This window comes from Alosa pseudoharengus, unplaced genomic scaffold (genome assembly GCF_046254945.1).
Source record: "Alosa pseudoharengus isolate Yale_2024_CS ecotype anadromous, Long Island Sound unplaced genomic scaffold, YU_APseudo_1.1 YU_APseudo_1.1_scf_1, whole genome shotgun sequence".
NCBI lineage: Eukaryota > Metazoa > Chordata > Actinopteri > Clupeiformes > Clupeidae > Alosa > Alosa pseudoharengus.
In genome coordinates, this window is record NW_027468564.1 from 5514401 (window position 1) to 5533255 (window position 18855).

Sequence of the window (18855 nt, forward strand, 5' to 3'; positions counted from 1 at the left end):
AATTTAAAGAATTCATGAAGAAAAACGGCATCGAGCACATCACCTCTGCCCCCTATCATGCTTCATCAAATGGCTGTGCGGAGCGCGCAGTCCAGACATTCAAGTCAATGATGAAGAAGGCAGGTGACGGGAACCTCAACACTAAAGTGTCAAGAGTGCTGTTTAGCTATCGCATCACGCCACAATCCACCACCGGCCTGTCACCTGCTGAAATATTACAAGGTAGGAGGTTAAGATCAACCCTAGACCAAATTTATCCAGACCGCCGAAAAAGGGTCGAACGAAAACAAAGCATCCAGAAGAAACATCATGACAAGCAGTTTTCAGAGAGGAGCTTCCAGGAGGGAGACACAGTGATCACAAAAAACTTCAGTCATGGACCTAAGTGGATTCCCGGGGTCATAACCAAAATCACAGGTCCTGTCTCCTATAAGGTCATGCTGGGAGATGGCAGCATGGTGCGCAGACATGTTGACCAGATACTGGCCAGATCTGAGGACAAGGACTGGATTTAACCAAAGATCATGGAAACCCTGGGACAGGGGACCTCAGCGGCCGCTGCAGTGTCCGGGCATTCCATTCCTGCAGGAAACAGCTGTGTTCTAGAGGGAAGCACGCAGGACTGTACAGAACCGGCTCCCGACAATTCAAGATCATCCCTGCCTGACCGCCCACCTCCCGGCATGCCAGTACAGTCACAACAGCAACTGGCCACACCAGCACGACGGTCGCAAAGAAGTGTGGCCAAGCCAAGTTATTTGAAGGATTTTGAGTGTTGAATGAATTGTAAAAAAAAAAAAAATTGTGATTGTGCAATATTGATGATGATTCTATATTATAACTATCAGTTTACTCTTAGTTCAGTATTATGTGTAAATAAGAGTTTATGACATGGGGGGTGATTATAGCTGCTCAGGAAAGTTGTATTAGAAATTATTTACTTCACAAGATTGATATTATGTTAGTGATGTGGTTCACTGGAAGAAGCATCAAACTTAAGGGGGGAGGAATGTAGTAGTTGGGAATGTTTATCTCGGTTCTGTCACTAGGTGGCGGCATAGGGTTGTAAGTACCATGTAATAGGTAGCACTGGGTAGTATAGCATGGTAGTAGGCCAGTGAAGGTTATGCTCATTGTACTGCAATTACTAATGTTCAGTAAAAGCCAACCTAAAGGTTATTCAGCTGTCCGTCCATTCTTGTATAGCAAAGAGGATATTACACTGACAAAATAAATTCTTATGATGTAGTTTAAATAAACCACGGTTGTCATACAGTTAACAGGCCTGCATTGTAGCACATGAATTCAATATCAAGTGTTTCCCCTATATGTGTGTCTATCTATTTAGCCAACAGCAGAAAATAACAGAATATCCAAACGTTTTCAGTAGGCTAGCCTACCATTGTTCCAGAAATCACGTATAAGAAGGTATCCCTTCGATTTCTGTTTATTTTCACATATTCCAACATAAGAAATAAGACTCCTGTCATAATAAGATAAGACTCCAGTCATAATCGTCATGAGGACATTTCTCACAAATGGCCCTATCAAGTCTTTGAACTGACGTCATAAGGGCGTGTTTTAGCTCGTGCAGCTCGTGGAAGGCAACTGCAAGATCTGTCTGCAGGCGATATTTTAAGGTCATGTGACATGGTGTCACGGTGGTAAGTCCCTCCCCGGCTGACAGAAGTCGGACAGAATTTCTAACTAGTATGCATTGCGTCCATCCCAGTATGCATTGTGTTCAACCCAGCATGCATCACATCAAGTCAGATCTGCACAGATCTGCCTCAAGTCGAACACGCCTTTTGCCTCTGGAGTTAACGTAACCGCCCCCTTCTTTTGCAGATGTGTTCAGCTGATGATTTAGCCTCCGGTACCTGGCTGCAGATTCGTCTGTTTAACTCAAGTTCAAATAGAAATGTTTGTGATGCTCCACTTTGTTGTTTAATAAAGCTTTACAACACGATGTGTCGGCGTTGGAAGTGTCAGGTTGTCTGTAGTAGGCTAGGCTACATGCGCGGGACCATGAATATGCTACCAAATAAATAAAAGTAAATAAACTCCATGTGGGTCTCGAACCACTACTAGGCTAAATTAAACTGTTTGCATGATAACCTGACACCAACATGCTTGCGCCACTAAACGCACAAAAAGTGTCAGCGGAATAATAAAATAGTATAAGAATAAATCGGATAACAGTAGAGTGCATTTTCATGCACTCTAACTAGCATAGTGTCACCTGCCCCCGAACTCCATCATACGTTTTCTGTTTGTAATGCCAAATCATGTTGATTTGATGGCCACCATGGCTGCCCTAACGTTAGTAGTTAAAGCGAATAATTTTTCAATAGTGCCATTTAGTTGATGGAGATAATTATTCTGGCGACTACCAAAGTTCCTAGCACACACTTTACAGTTTTGCTTCTACATCAAATATTTGGTGCCATGTCTCACACCAACATAGATAGCGTTAAAGTATCGCCATGCAAGACTTGACAACAGCATGCTAGTCATTGTGGCAACTGGCCAGATTTAAGATTAATACTGTTAAACAAAACTTACCGTGGGGTCATTCCACGTCAGTTCAACCAGGGCCCACGCACTTAGGTCTCAAAAAATTCTAAAAAAAAATTATCAGGTGTACCTATGTTACCCAGGAGACACACTGTAAAATTACTCTTATGTAAGATCAATACTTTCCAAGATACAGCCAGTTTTACAGGAGGAGGGAGGTGTCAATTTTGTTCGGCCTCTTTTTTTTGTCAAAGTTAACAAGCCCACAGCGCAAGAACTAAACCATGTAGGAGGCTCAAATTTTGCATGCTGGTACATAAATAGGAATAGTATGTAGCAAAATCGTCACGTTTGGTCTGGATAATCCTGCATGGTCATAGCTGTCCCTCAAAGTTGATACAAATTTTATTGGAGTTTTTGGCTGGGCTCTGTTTAAGCCTTCAGAAGACATATTTGTACTCAACATAGGCTCTTGATTTATTTTCCTTACTGAAATAAGTAGAAACACTCTTCAATGTGTGCAGTAAGCTCCTCAGGATGTTCTACCAGTCTGTTGTTGCCAGCGTCCTCTTCTATGCAGTAGTATGTTGGGGAGGAAGCACAAGGAAGAAGGATGCGGGGCGAATTGACAGGCTGGTAAGTAAAGCTGGCTCTGTAGTGGGAGCTAAACTGGAGTGCATCAATTCACTATCTGACAAAAGGACCCTGAACAAACTGATCATCATCTTGGACAATGAGTGTCACCCACTCCACAGCACTATTGTTAAGCAGAAGAGCCTAATCAGCTGGAGACTTCGCTCACTGCCTTGCACAACGGACAGACTGAGGAAGTCATTTGTCCCCAGGGCCATTGAACTGTTCAATGCCTCACTTAAGGGAAGAGGAGAGATAGACTTCTCTGCATAGTCTGTCTGCCTCTTCACCCCCTCCATGTTTGGTACTGTCTGTCCACTAGCCACTTGTACCACTGTCTTTATGCCTCACTGTTTGCGTGCTATATTAGCACATTAGCACATATGCATAACCCCCCCCCCCCCTCTATGCCACAGCCGAACTGTGGCCACTCTTATACATTTTCTTAAATAGTTAAATATATAGATATATAGACTTTACTTTACTTTATTTCTGCATTGTTGCACTGTTGGACTTACTCATTTGCACTATCACCATGACCACTATCACCATTGCACTACCACCATGACACTCATTCACACAGAGCACCTTAGAGCACCTTACCATACCTTACTATGCACAGAGAATCACAGGCTCAGTCCCTGCCTCAGTCATTGCAAGCGCCTCTGATTGATTAATCACCACTATGTGGATACTGTTTTTAGAATTGATTTAGATTAAGTGTTAGTATAATTTGTATTTTTGTAATTTGTATTTTAGTATATTTTTATATATTGTATTAAGTGTTAGTATAATTTGTATTTTAGTATATTTAGCATATTCTTTATCTTCTACTGTCCTTACTGCTTAGTTGTGTTTTTATATTATATACTTTAATTACTCTTTCTGCTGTCAAAGAATGTGTTTGTGTTGTATGTATGCTGCTGAGACCTTGAATTTCCCCTGGGGATCAATAAAATATCTATCTATCTATCTAGAATATTACCTCAATCGGTATGACAGTGTGGGATCATGGGGTTACAGCATAGATCTCGGGACATCTGTATAACATGTAAAACAGGTGACCGTTAGCATGCTAATTCACATGAAAACATGCTTCATTGCAAGTCTCTAAAACATAACTTTACAAAAGACAAAGACATGAACTCAAAATAGTTAACTGAAATCATTATAAGTAAATTGCATGACAAAATATGAGACACATGTACTTGGAAGTCTAAAAAAAAAAACATGGTTTATCCCAGACCTCCCAAGTCGACTTACCCACTTATGTTATCCAACTCCAGTCTACATTCATTAGGTATAAATGCAACCCCGGTCACTGTCTTACTGCTAGATGGCATAGTTGCATCACTTTTAATAATAATTGAACTAGCAACTATTCTACTCCGTTACATATATCATATATTATCCATACACATTATTACTATTTATATATTTGTTTTCTCCTATGAATCCTTTCCTCTTTTTCTTATCTAGATTCTAAATGTATTGTAATGTCATCTAGCGCGAGATATCCAGTCAGTTCGTTACACTCACGTCACTCTTGGAATATATAATTATACTGCAGCGCAGCCGTTGAAGTCAGTTCAACAGGAGTCAACGAGTAGTCAACATCTCTGCTGTGCTTAGTTTGGCTGTTAACGTTAGCAGCTAAGACTTAAAAAAAACTCGTGAACCTTCTCGCCAGGTAGGCATCTGAACTCGTTTTCCTTTACTTTCAGTACTTTTTAAATTCTTGGGCTAATCAATACTTATGAGCTATCAGGAAAACTGGGGAAAGGACGTTGGATCTAGAAGCTAAGTTAACAGCTAAACGTTAACGTGCTAGCGGCTAACGTTAGTTTCTAGTCATCTGGTGTTGTTAATTTTAGATTGATGAGAAAAGTTACATTTGTAATAGATGTAACTTGTAAATACGTGTATGTTTTTTTCAAATTAATAATTGTTTTTAATGGCAGTGTATACGGTTCGCCTCTGTGAATGTTGTCCAATGTTTCACATAAGGAGGCAAGGTTATGTTATCGTTAACGTTAACGTTAGTTCAACAAGAGTAAACCACAGCAAGTAGTCACTAATTCTGCTGTGCCTCGCTTTGCTGTTAAGACTTTTAAGAAAACTATTTAATATTCTCGCCAGGCTTTGAGGAATTGTATCAGAGGGTAGCTTCTAGCTAACGTTAATTAACGTTAGATCTGCTGTTTTTAAGTCTGGTGCCCAACGACCAACGTCCCGCTTTGTTGTTTGAGTCTGTGGGGATCCAACGGCTGCGGCTCGAGCCCCAACCTCTCAATCGGAACTCCTGGTTGTCCTCGCTCCAGAATTCACCCTTCGCTAAGCCACACCCGAAAACCGCCACAAGCCAATCGTGGCTTAGCAACCCGTCACTAGGCACGGGAGGTCTGACAAGCTTTCGAGTTTTGCTATGTTAAGCAGAAGTCAGAGACACAGGATAACGGACAGAGGCTATCTGAATTTGAAACACCTCCGATTCTCAAGACAGAGTGGACTACGAGATACAGGATAACTAGAACAGAGAGGGAGGGGTTTACAGGTATTGCAACAGTATGTCATAACCAATTAAAAAGGACGATATATTCGTTTCCATTGTGTAAGAAAATGTATTAATAAAAAGAAAGAATGTGTGCTGGCTATAATATTAAAATACCATTTTTTTTTTTAAACAAGTCTTCTCTAAATTCTAAAATGTATAAATGTGTAGGCCTATTCATGAGCTCATATCCTGAATAGCACCTAAGCAACTAACCTCTTTGAGGGTTAGAGACAACGTGTGGGGACAATCTATATTAAATCAATGCAAGTGAATTCTTTGACCAGCTGCTGACCAGAGTAGTGATATGACAGTGGTGGACAGTAGTGATCTGATCTGATGTTCTGTTCTTGATTTTTATTGATCAGGGCATTGTGTAAACAGTATATCTTCCATTTATTCATGTTATCTTTTGTTGTGTTCTTATGCAGGCTTGCTGATTGTAAACTCACAGATACGTCTTGTGAGATTGTGGCTTCAGTTCTACAGTCACCAAACTCCCTGCAACAGCTGGACTTGAGTGACAATGACCTTGGGGATTTTGGAGTTCAGCTTCTCTCTAAGGGACTGTCCAGTTCCAACTGCAAAATACAAACATTAAGGTGGGTGCAGACATTTCTTTGTAGTCTTTGTATCTGTCTGAAATGTCCTCATTAGTTAGAAGAACCATGACAACATAACAATGGAACATCAACTGGTCAGTGAAATGAAAAGGTAGCAATTAATATCCTACCCTGATATCATTGTCCAGGTGTCATTCTACTTTTGAGCTTATTTGTGAGGCTTAAAATGTCTGAACTGATTAAATATCTGTCATATTAGTTTATGATGAAGCAATATGGCACAAGTGAGAGTGGCGTTGGTAGCACATAATGCCATGGCTTTTATTCAGCCTTGTGCTGTAGGTAATCACAGCCATGGCTATATCTGCTACCAACGCCACTCTGCCATATTGCTTTCATACAACAGTTCTAACTAGTTGAGTTAAAAGGCATCAAATTGTGTTTTCTAACGGTTTCTAACTAATTTATATTTTTTTTTTTCATTCAACCTCCGCCCGGAAAATAGTTCCAGTAGTTCCAATCTCCACGTAGAGCCAAACGTGACCGAGAGAGAGAGCCAAGTTCAGGTTGAGAGAGGCTATATGTGCTTGTGCACACAGTGATTTTGCAGAGCCCACACGTTCATATTATGTCATATGCTGAATTAAACAGTCACCCTACTCTACTTACTCCATTTTCTCACTCAATAGCTGTCAAATGTGATGCTCACACTGGACAATTCAGAGCAAAAAGCGGAGTGTCCAAGTGCGGATGTCCTTAGATATCGCCACTCAGGGAATGTCTCTTGTCCAGTCAGAAATTAAGAAATACTTTAGCCAGACCTATCTGTTGTAAAATAAACAAATAACTTCAGATTAACACAATGTCACCAGTTGATGCATGTAAAAACAATGAAAAGGACATTCTCTCTCTCTCTCTCTCTCTCTCTCTCTCTCTCTGTCTGTCTGTCTGTCTCACAGGCTCTCTGATTGTCTCATCTCAGAGAAGGGTTGTGCTTTTCTGGTTTCAACCCCCTTTCCCTCTCATCTAAAAGAACTGGATCTCAACTACAATTATCCTGGAGAATCAGGACTGAAGCTGTTATCTGCTAGACTGGAGGATCCTGTCTGTAAACTGGAGATACTGAAGTATGTTCAGAAAGAAACCCTAGTGTTGCACATTAGACATTGTCTCCATTGTGGAGACCATAGTTATTTCTTCATACCGAGTGTACTGGCCTATTTTCAAATGTGTATTATAATAGCTGCATCCACAATCCAATGCAAATATTTAGAGATGCGTTCAAAGATAGTTTAGAGGTGTGTTGCAAACATAGCTGAAAGTTTAGGAACCTCTGCTTTCTGTTTGTCTTGAGTTTTGTGCAAACATTTCTGAACACTCAGTGGAGCTGGACAGAGTTACTGTTAAAATGGACTCTTTACACCAAATTGTTTTAAATCTTACTGTTCAGAGAAAGCATATTTGCCACAAACATTTACCACTGTTTGTTGAATTTGAATGCCTCTCAGATTCCAGGCTGTGACAGGGAACAGTTTAATGTCTGACAGAGAGGCTATTAATTCTGTATATCAGGACACCTATGAAGTAGATCAAATTTAGCCAAGTTAAAGGTACTCTAAGCAATGCTGGGTAATGTCACTTCTGTTGAAGTTCAAACAAAACAGAGAGCTACGTACCTTTCCTCTCCCTCCTGTGTCCTTGCGGTTGGACTAGTCTGTTTTAGTTGCCGTTTTTGTGGCTGTCCAGAGTCCCGATCATTAATTCAGGGTTCTCAACAAGTGGTCCGTGGCCCACAGGTGGACTGTGAAGGTGTTGCTGGTGGTCCCTGATCATGCATTAAATAATGGAGTTTCACTGCTGGAAAGTGCATTTGTTATTCAGAGGGAGTTCTCAGGTTGCTCACTAACTCTAATATAAGTACAGGACAGACAGTGTCGGGGCTTTTTACTTCATGATTGTCTCCTGAGAACTAGAGGGGTCTTGAGGCGTCACCTTGGATGCCTTTGTATGCGATAAAGACAGCTGGAAAGAGATTTACTTCATTACTTTATATCAGGAAAAACATGTATGGCAGCAGGCTAGTTTCTGTGGGATAATAAATCACATTTCACAGGTGGCACAATCAGTAAAAGAGCAGCATTGAGATCTGTCAAATAGTACGTGTGTGTGACATTTTGTTTTTCAGAACTGACCATGTGTGACATTTTGTTTTTCTTACAGAACTGACCACGCTTCTTTAGACAGAGCACGACCACGTTTGCTGAAATGTAAGTTAATTGTTTATTTAGTATTTGTGATCATTCACATGTTTTAGCTTGAATGTGTGTATGGGAGTCTTGTAGATGTGTGTGTGTGTGTATTTTGTAAAACATGACATGCCACAAAATATTCTGTGTGGGTGTTATAGTATGGTGTGCTTGAAAGTGTGTGTGTGTGTGATGTGAGCAGAAGTATGTGTGTGTTTCTGTGTGAGCGGAAGTGTGTGTGTGATGTGAGCAGAAGTGTGTGTGTGTGTGATAGCAAGGTTTGCTAACCTGTGTGAATGTGTGTGTTTGTGTGTGTGTATGTTACAGCATTGTGTGTAGCTATTTTGTGTGTGTGTTTAGTGTGTCTGTGTGTGTGTGATGTGACCAGAAATGTGTGTGTCTGTGTGTGTGTGATATGAGCAGATGTGTGTTTGTGTGTGTTAATGTGAGAAGTGTGTGATGTGATGTGAGTAGAAGTGTGTGTGTGTGTATGTGTGATGGGAGCAGAAGTGTGTGTGTGTGTGATAGGAGCAGAAGTGTGTGTGTGAGAAGTGTGTGTGTGTGTGTGTGATAGGAGCAGAAGTGTGTGTGTGAGAAGTGTGTGTGATGTGATGTGATGTGAGTAGAAGTGTGTGTGTGATAGAAGCAGAAGTGTATGTGTGTGTGTGTGATGTGACCAGAAATGTGTGTATGTGTGTGTGATGTGAGCAGAAGTGTGTGTGTGTGTGTGATGTGAGCAGGTTTGTGTGTGTGTGATGTGAACAGAAGTGTGTGTGTGTGTTTCTGTTTCTGTGTGAGAGGGTGTGTGTGTTTATGTCTGTGTCTCAGTGTGTGTGTGTGATGTTAGCAGATGTGTGTGTGTGTGTGTGTTGTCATGTTTCTCTCTCTGTATATGTGTGTGTATGTGTGTGTGTGTTCTCATGTTCTATCTCTGTATGTGTGTGTGTGTGTCTTTGTGTGTTCTCATGTTCTCTCCTCTCGTCTGCAGATGCCTGTGTGTGTGTGTTTGTGTTGTTTTGGTGTGTGTGTGTGTGTGTTTTCATGTTCTGTGTGTGTGTTCTCATGTTCTCTCTCTGTGGCGTGTGTGTGTGTTTGTGCTGGTAGGTTAGTGGTGTGTGTGTGTGTGTGTGTGCTGGTACGGCAGTGGTTTGTGTGTGTCTGGGTAGGGTAGTGGTGTGTATGGGTGTGTGTGTTTGTGCTTGTAGGGTAGTGGTGTGTGTGTGTGTGTGTGTGTGTGTGTTTGTGTGTGTGCTGGTAGGGTAGTGGTGTGTGTGTGTGTTCGTGCTGGTAGGGTAGTGGTGTGTGTGTGTGTGTGTGTGCTGGTGGGGTAGTGGTGTGTGTGTGTGTGTGTGTGCTGGTAGGGTAGTTGTGTGGGTAGGGTAGTGGCGTGTATGTGTGTGTGTGTGTGCTGGTATGGTAGTGGTGTGTGTGTGTGCGCGTGTGTGTGCTGGTAGGGTAGTGGTGTGTGTGTGTGTGTGTGTGTGTGCTGGTAGGGTAGTGGTGTGTGTGTGCTGGTAGGGTAGTGGTGTGTGTGTTTACTGGTAGGGTAGTGGTGTGTGTGTGTATGTGTGTGTTTACTGGTAGGGTAGTTGTGTGTGGGTAGGGTAGTGGCGTGTATTTGTGTGTGTGTGTGCAGGTAGGGTAGTGGTGTGTGTGTGTGTGTGTGTGTGCAGGTAGGGTAGTGGTGTGTGTGTGTGTGTGTGCAGGTAGGGTAGTGGTGTGTGTGTGGGTAGGGTAGTGGCGTGTGTGCGCTGGTAGAGTAGTGGTGTGTGTGTGTGTGTGTGCAGGTAGGGTAGTGGTGTGTGTGTGTGTACTGGTAGGGTAGTGGTGTGTGTGTGTGTGTGTGTGTGTGATGGTAGGGTAGTGGTGTGTGTGTGTGTGTACTGGTGTGTGTGTGTGTGTGTCCTGGTAGGGTATGTATGAGTGTGTGTGTGTGTGTACTGGTAGGGTAATGGTGTGTGTTAGGGGTGTAACGGTACACAGAAGTCACGGTTCGGTTCATACCTCGGTTCGGACATCACGGTTCGGTACGAGTTCGGTACAATGGAGGGAAAAGCAAAACAAAAATGCAGAAAGCATTTTTTTTATTGTGCATGTCTCAGGCTGTACCACCTAGTGTCATACAGTCTCTTCCCTGAGCTATCTGCAACAGCCTGAAGTGTGTAAGATATAGGCTAAACAGTACAATAAGTACCCAGACTCCATCTGTAACTTGTAAACAAAATAAGACAATCAGCTATAAAACTGAAAATAGGCCTACAGCATCTCTTATTTCTGAAAGTGCAAATTACATAGAAAAATTATTTTTAAAAATCCACTTAAGCAAGACCTTCAACATCTGTGTTTAGTTGTATATGGAAGGGTCTACAATTTGCCTCAATATTTTTCATTGTGTGTAAAGTAATAATCTAGCCTACTAACTGTGAAAATATCACACTATTTTGCCTTTTTTTTAAAAACGAAATTGCTCCTTTCATTTCATAAACAGACTACAACTATACGTCACGTGACTTTGCCCTTTGACGTTAACTCACCGTACTAGCATGGTTTGTTTATTAGCCTGGTTAGCGTTGTCACTTTATTTTACTGTCTATGCACTTAACACTACCAGCTCCTCATGTGAGAAGTTACAAGTTACCCCAACATAAAGGTAATTACCATGCGATTTACATAGCTTTCTGTCATTACGAAATCATTTAATTTAAGCCATAGGTTTTGGCCCTATTTGTATGTGTATCCAAAGGCTGCTGAAGCGCAGGGGAAGTTTTTTCCCCCTCGTTTCAGTGATTGGTAGCCTACACCATCTGGGTGATGGCTTCGAATATGTGTAGCATTTATTCCACTCACATACCCAATAACTGCTGAACAACGCTGACACACAGTTTCATCTTATGCACTCTTTCGCCTGTACTAACGTTACTGTAACTGAAGTTCTCAAACTTGCGATCTTAAATAGACCAGCGGATCCTCTAACTCTTGTGGGTCTAACCTTAGTGCTGCTAATGACTGACGGACTCGACTGACGACCTGACAAAAAAAAACATAGGCGCCAGTCAGAGCTTCAGAGCTAAGGCGAGGCTACAGATTAGCGTTAGGTGTCGCTAAAGAACTCCCGTAACTCTCGCTACTTAACAGTAATTGCGCATGACATTAATTAATCCGCACACGAGTTTTATGTATTTTTATACCGTGTATTCTCCCTGTAAATTCATGCACCGAACCGTGACGCCCGTACCGTTTCGGTTCAATACGAATACATGAACCGTTACACCCCTAGTGTGTGTGTGCTGGTACGGCAGTGGTTTGTGTGTGTGTGGGTAGGGTAATGGTGTGTATGGGTGTGTGTGTTTGTGCTGGTAGGGTAGTGGTTTGTGTGTGTGTGCTGGTAGGGCAGTGGTGTGTGTGCTGGTAGGGTAGTGGTGTGTGTGTGTGTTTGTGCTGGTAGGGTAGTGGTGTGTGTGTGTGTGTGTGTGTGTGTGTGTTGGTAGCGTAGTGGTGTGTGTGTAAGCTGGTAGGGTAGTGGTGTGTGTGTGTGTGTGTGTTTACTGGTATGGTAGTGGTGTGTGTGTATGTGTGTACTGGTAGGGTAGTGGTGTGTGTGTATGTGTGTACTGGTAGGGTAGTGGTGTGTGTGTGTGTGTATGTGTGTACTGGTAGGGTAGTGGTGTGTGTGTATGTGTGTGCTGGTAGGGTAGTGGTGTGTGTGTATGTGTGTACTGGTAGGGTAGTGGTGTGTGTGTATGTGTGTACTGGTAGGGTAGTGGTGTGTGTGTATGTGTGTACTGGTAGGGTAGTGGTGTGTGTACTGGTATGGTAGTGGTGTGTGTGTGTGTGTGCTGGTAGGGTAGTGGTGTGTGCGTGTGTGCTGGTAGGGTAGTGGTGTGTGTGTGTGCTGGTAGGGTAGTGGTGTGTGTGTATGTGTGTGTGTGTGTGCTGGTAGGGTAGTGGTGTGTGTGCTGGTATGGTAGTGGTGTGTGTGTGTGTGTGCTGGTAGGGTAGTGGTGTGTGTGCTGGTATGGTAGTGGTGTGTGGGTGTGTGTGCTGGTAGGGCAGTGGTGTGGGTGTGTGTGTGTGTGCTGTTAGGGTAGTGGTGTGTGTGCTGGTATGGTAGTGGTGTGTGTGTGTGTGTGCTGGTAGGGTAGTGGTGTGTGTGCTGGTATGGTAGTGGTGTGTGTGTGTGTGTGTGTGCTGGTAGGGTAGTGGTGTGTTCATGTTTCTCTGTATGTGTGTGTGTGTGTGTGTGTGTTCTCATGTTCTCTCCTCTCCTCTTGTCTGCAGATGTCTCTGTATGTGTGTGTGTGTGTGTGTGTGTTCTCATGTTCTGTGTGTGTGTGTGTTCTCATGTTCTCTCCTCTTGGTAGGGTAGTGGTGTGTGTGTGTGTGTGTGTGTTAGTAGGGTAGTGGTGTGTGTGTGTGTGTTTTTACTGGTGAGGTTGTGTTTGTTTGTGTTGACATGGTGTGTGTGTGTGTGTGTTCTCATGTTATCTCTGTGTGTGTGTGTGTGTGTTCTCATGTTCTCGCCTCTTGTCTGCAGATGCCTGTGATCTCACACTGGACCCAAACACAGCACACAGAGAACTCTCTCTCTCTGAGGGGAACAGAAAGGTGACATGTGTGAGTGAGCAGCAGCCGTATCCTGAACACCCAGAGAGATTTGACTCCACATGTCCTCAGGTGTTGTGTAGAGAGGGTCTGACTGGACGCTGCTACTGGGAGGCTGAGTGGAGTGTTGATGATTATGGAGCTGTTATATCTGTGGCCTATAAAAGCATCAAGAGGAAAGGGGACAGTGATGACGTCACAATGGGATGTAATGCCAAGTCCTGGAGTCTGGAGTGCTACTCTGATCACAGATACTCTGTCCGGCACAATGATAAACGCACTGACATACCTGCCCCCTCCTCCGGCTCCAGAACAGTAGGAGTTTACCTGGACTGGCCGGCCGGCACTCTGTCCTTCTACAGCGTCTCCACTAACACACTCACCCACCTGCACACGTTCCACTCCACATTCACTGAGCCCCTCTGTCCAGGGTTTGGGTTTATTCTTTATGGTTATTATGGCTCCTCAGTGTCCCTGCGCAAGATCACATGAGCTCGTCCTCCAACAGGTACATCCACCTGTCACTCTTTCTCTACTCCCCCTCTCTTCTCTTCCACTCTCTCTGTCTGTCTCTCATTCCCCTCCCTTCCTCTCTACCTCTCTGTCCTCTCTCTGTCTCTACTCCCTCTGTTCCTCCCCCTCTCCTCCTCTCTCTTTCATTTGCTCTCTGCCCTCCCTTTCTCATCTCCCCCTCCTCCCTTTCTCTTCTTCCCCTCCTCCCTTTCTCATCTTCCTCTCCTCCCTTTCTCTCTCTCTATCTCTCTCTCTCTCTACCCTCAGTCTCTGCCCCCCTCCCTTCTCTTCTCTTCCTCTCTCTCTCCATTTTCAGATGTGTGTGTGTGTGTGGTTTGTATGACACTGTAATGTAATACAGGCTTGTAGGCACAAGAAGCTCTTTTACAAACAGTAAAGATTACATTATGTTTGCTTTGCATCAGATTTAATGTTGCCCACTGGCATATCACACACATCAAGCTAATATTTTTGAAGTTGAATGTGTGTGTGTGTGTGTGTGTGGTTTTGTATGATACTGGTGTCTATTTAACCAACTGCCAAAATTTAGACTTAAATTCATCAAGTCAAGACTCTGTGTAACATTCTGCAGTAACCACGTAACCGTAGCAACATCCATTCTGTTGATCTGTGACCCTGGCAGTGGAGCAGGGCTTGTTGCTATGGCAATAGCTCCAGCTTTGGCCCATAGACTGTATAAAGAACTGCAGGAACACCAGTCACACACACTCCTGTTCATACACATGTGTAATGTATGTATGTATATTCAATTATAGACTACCGTTTAATGAAACTAAACAAATGCTGATATTGCTTTCTTTATATTATACTCTTTCCCTAAAATGAATGGTGTGTAGGCTATTATGATAGTGTTTCCAGCAACAACAATATGATGTATTCTGTTCTTCCTAAAGTATAGTTATTTGCTGAATTATCTTTGAAAAATGATTTGCTGATCTGAGGTGTCAGTGTTTTTATATGTGTTGACATAGAAAAAAACATGCTTGCTTGTTGCTTGTTTTTCAGAATAAAATATGTAAATAAAATGTGTTTCTGACTTTAAAAATGTCTAAATAAAGATTCTGAAAGGAGATTTAATGAACCTGTTGTCATTTTATTTGTTTCATTGTTTTTTATGCCATAAAACAGAGTATGTGATTTTTATTTTGTGATTTTTTTTTCCCTTCAAACTTCCTTTTTCTGTAGTTGGACATGGCATGCATTGACCACCACGGCCATCTCTCCATTCAGTGCAACACTGTAACAGATTGGTGTATTGCAGTAGTATAACTGTCAAAAAACACGTTCATTTTGATTAATTGATCATAGAAATATTAATGCGTTAAAAAAAAGCTGATTAATCACATTTTTAAAGTGACATTTTGACACAGTGCAGTCTGGCTATCAATGATTGAAGGAGGCAGACGCTAACGGGAGCATCAATCAAGTCAAGTCTGAAGTATCACCAGAGAATGTGTAATAGGTAGTCGGGCTCTGGTATCACCTCAATGCAACTAATCGGAGTAGGGCTACCCAGAAGCGCGCATCATGCTGAACGAACAATGCAACGCAATACGGAGGTAGGCTACGAGTTAGCACACTGATGACATGGCCGCCGTCGCCAATATTGTCAGTAGCCTATTGCCTCTATATTTGAATGTAGTTTTCATACATGACATTACCTAAGATAAAATGCCAACTTCTAGCCTGTTAATTCTGCTGAAATATAGAACTACCCAGCTAGCCACCAAAACATCGTAGGCTACTGTCTTACCTATAGGCTAAATATTTGTTGCGGTAGCCTTATAAATCGCAAACTTCTAGCCTGTCAAATCCCTGACAGACTTCTAGCCACCAAGCATCGATGTAGGCCTACTGACTTACCTACCGTTTTAACTTGCAAACGTTTAGACTGTCATTCTTTAAAATGTCATGGGCGTAGTGTCTCTTTCCCCCCGTTTTTCCTACTGTTCAATTATGTCTTTTTCTACTCAACGTTCTATTTCTTATCCTGGACTGCCACCTACTGGTTAGAAAAGGCAACAACCTAGTAATTATGTGAATGAAAATCTACATGTTTGAATGGCCAAAAAAAGACAAACCTTGGTGTTAGGGTACTGCACATGTAATTGACAGTGAGTGGAAACTTCAGACATTTCTTGTAATACTATGATGTCTAACTACCTTTATTGGCTTCCAACCACATATGCATTTCTAAAATACATCATATCTAATATCAGATGTTATGATTTACAAATCATGTTAACCCTATATATAATTGAAAATAGGTTAAAGATAACATATGAACTGTTGAAGGAGAAAGATTTTTTGAAAAACAATCACTCCACCTCTTAATTTAACCCTCAGAACTGCAGCCATTTTTTGCAGGTTTTTGCATTACTATGATGTCTAGCTACCTACATACACACATAAACAGTAACATTTAGCTTGTCCATACATTTGGAAATTCATTACCACCATAATGTCAAACAAATCAATTCCAGAAAACAGTGGACATGTTTAGTGTTTCACATTTAGTGTTTGCATCTTGTATCCATTAAAAGAAATTGCTGCATCTTGTCAAGAAATTAATTAAGATAAATGTGGAAAAACTTGTATTCAAAGTTGGGAGCTGAATTACCATATGCTTAGTCACACTAAACCTCATAAATATATCAAAGTTGGGAGCTGAATTACCATATGCTTAGTCACACTAAACCTCATAAATATATCAAAGTTGGGAGCTGAATTACCATATGCTTAGTCACACTAAACCTCATAAATATATCGAATGTGGGAGCTGAATATGCTTAGTCACACTAAACCTCATAAATATATCGAATGTGGGAAAGGGTTTTCAGAAATCTCAAAACTCAAAATCCATGCTTGTACAAACTGGAGAGAGGTCTTATAAATGTGCTCAGTGTGGAAAACTTTTTTCACATAGATCAGCTCTGGTATCCCATAGATGACACACCCTGGAGAGAAGCCTCATAAATGTGCCTGGTGTGGAAAAGGATTTTATATGATTTCATATCTTAAATCCCATATGTTGATACACTCTCAAGGGAAGCCTCATAAATGTGCCTGGTGTGGAAAAGGATTTTATATGATTTCATATCTTAAATCACATATGTTGATACACTTTCAAAACAAGCCTCATAAATGTGCCTGGTGTGGAAAAGGATTTTATATGATTTCATATCTTAAATCACATATGTTGATACACTCTCAAGGGAAGCCTCATAAATGTGCCTGGTGTGGAAAAGGATTTTATACGTGCGGGCGACTCAAAGCTTTGGTCGCCGAGAGGCTGAGTAGGGGAGAGTAACTTGCCCGACGCGCTGTCCAATAATTTCCAGTAGCTTCCAAGAAAGTTAAGTTCCTTTATTGTAGTAAAATCGGCATCTTCAGAATATCCAACACAGTTCAATGTCAACGTTCAGTTCAACGTCAATAAATCCAGTAATAAAATCCACAAGTTTCATGTAGTCCACAACGGCAATAATTCCATTCAACAGCTATCAAATGCGGTCAGCAAAAAGTAAGGCTTCCCCCATCACCCCCTCTCTGTTCATTCACAAAACACTTAGCAAGTGAGCAGGTGATATTATGATTCTTGCCGCCACCAACACCATGTGACCCAATTACCGTGAGTAACCACACAGGTGCACAACACAGACGTCATCTGACCCATTTCATATCTTAAATCCCATATGTTGATACACTCTCAAGCGAAGCCTCATGAATGTGCCCAGTGTGGAAAAGCTTTTTCAAAAATGTCATTTCTTGGAAGTCATGCTTGTACACACTGGAGCGAAGCCTCATAAATGTGCCCAGTGTACAGTAGGAAAGCTTTTTCAAAAAAAGTAATTTAATAAAAACACAGACATGTACACACTGCTAAGAATCCTCATACATGTAGTGAGGATTGCACTTTTCACTTATTTCAAAGCTTAACTCTCATACGTTCAGAATGGACAAATGAATACACAAATCTATAAAACAATTCCATTTTCAACTTGTATTAAATCCCTCTGTCAATACACACCAGAAAGAAGCATCATACATGTATTGATTCAGTGAGAACTGAGAAACTGAGAAACACCACATGCATACCAGTAATTAGCCAAATTTCGGTGTGACCTTGCATGTCTAATGTAGGTGTGTAAGAAAGTGGTTGAATAACTGCAGGCCTTGCAGTTAAGGACAGACATACTTGGATGTCTGGCACTGTGCTCAAACCCGTCAATTCTTCTCACTCTACTCCAACCACTGTAGACAAAGACAGAAAAAGGCAAAAGTTAAAACCCTGTTGACAACCTCACTTGTAGACTTTCTTCAATTATTTCCAAAAGCTAGGTTTACAAAAAGATAGGTTTTAAAAAAGAAAATGTAGATATATTTCTTTTATTTTTAGAGGGAAATGTCACAACCCTAATAGGGCAGCCGTGGCCCACTGGTTAGCACTCTGAACTTGTAACCGGAGGGTTGCCGGTTCAAGCCCTGACCAGTGGGCCGCGGCTGAAGTGCCCTTGAGCAAGGCACCTATCCCCTCCCCAGCTAACAATTTATGGTTTCCAAAACGTTCTGGGAACCATAGTTTTTGGTTTCGGAAACGTTAGTTTTTGGTTCCCAAACGTTACCCTAAGGTTAGTTTTTGAGCAAGTTTTGGTTCCCATGGAAAGTTTGCTGAACGTTCCGGAAAACGTTCCCTGAACGTTCCCCTAACGTTATATAAAGATTGCAAACTTTAGAGAACCATCCCCTAACGTTCCCCAACCGTTGCAAACTTTAAAAAACCTTCCCCTAACGTTCCCTAACCGTTGCAAACTTTAGAAACCTTCCCCTAACGTTCCCTAACTGTTCCCATAACGTTCCCTAACATTTAGGGAACGTTCCCTTCCCTAAATATTGCAACCTTTAGGGAACCCTCCCCTAACATTGCAACCTTTGCATACCAATTACTTTAAACAGCACGAGCAGGAATGCATTATTATATATTAGCAGGAAAGAATGAACAGGCAAAATCGATGGAACTTATAACTTTAATATAAAATTATCAAAAGACAAAAAAAACAATATAAAAGGCCTCACTGTATATATATATATATATAAATTAGACTTAGTGTTAGCTAAGTATATTAACATAAGGCATTTGACTTTGGTAGGTGCTACATTCAACAAATAGACACACTGTACAATAGACAACAATATACATTGTGGCAGA

The 18855-nt window shown here is 41.7% G+C and overlaps 1 protein-coding gene across 2 annotated transcripts in view; it reads left to right on the forward strand.

The window, feature by feature from the left end:
- The first annotated feature begins 6025 nt into the window (after positions 1-6025).
- The window catches only part of LOC143136124 (stonustoxin subunit beta-like), a 93407-nt gene continuing 80577 nt past the window's right edge, over positions 6026-18855 (forward strand). The window contains exons 1-4 of one of the 2 annotated variants that reach the window (XR_012989269.1): positions 6026-6303; positions 7224-7391; positions 8485-8531; positions 13045-14108. Coding sequence is in view for 1 of the 2 variants with exons in the window: in XM_076296635.1 (XP_076152750.1) it covers positions 6104-6303; positions 7224-7391; positions 8485-8531; positions 13045-13604 (975 nt within the window). In the remaining variant the exon portion in view is untranslated. Of the gene's footprint in view, positions 6304-7223; positions 7392-8484; positions 8532-13044; positions 14728-18855 lie in introns of those variants that run through there. The other variant, XM_076296635.1, reaches the window with a different exon arrangement.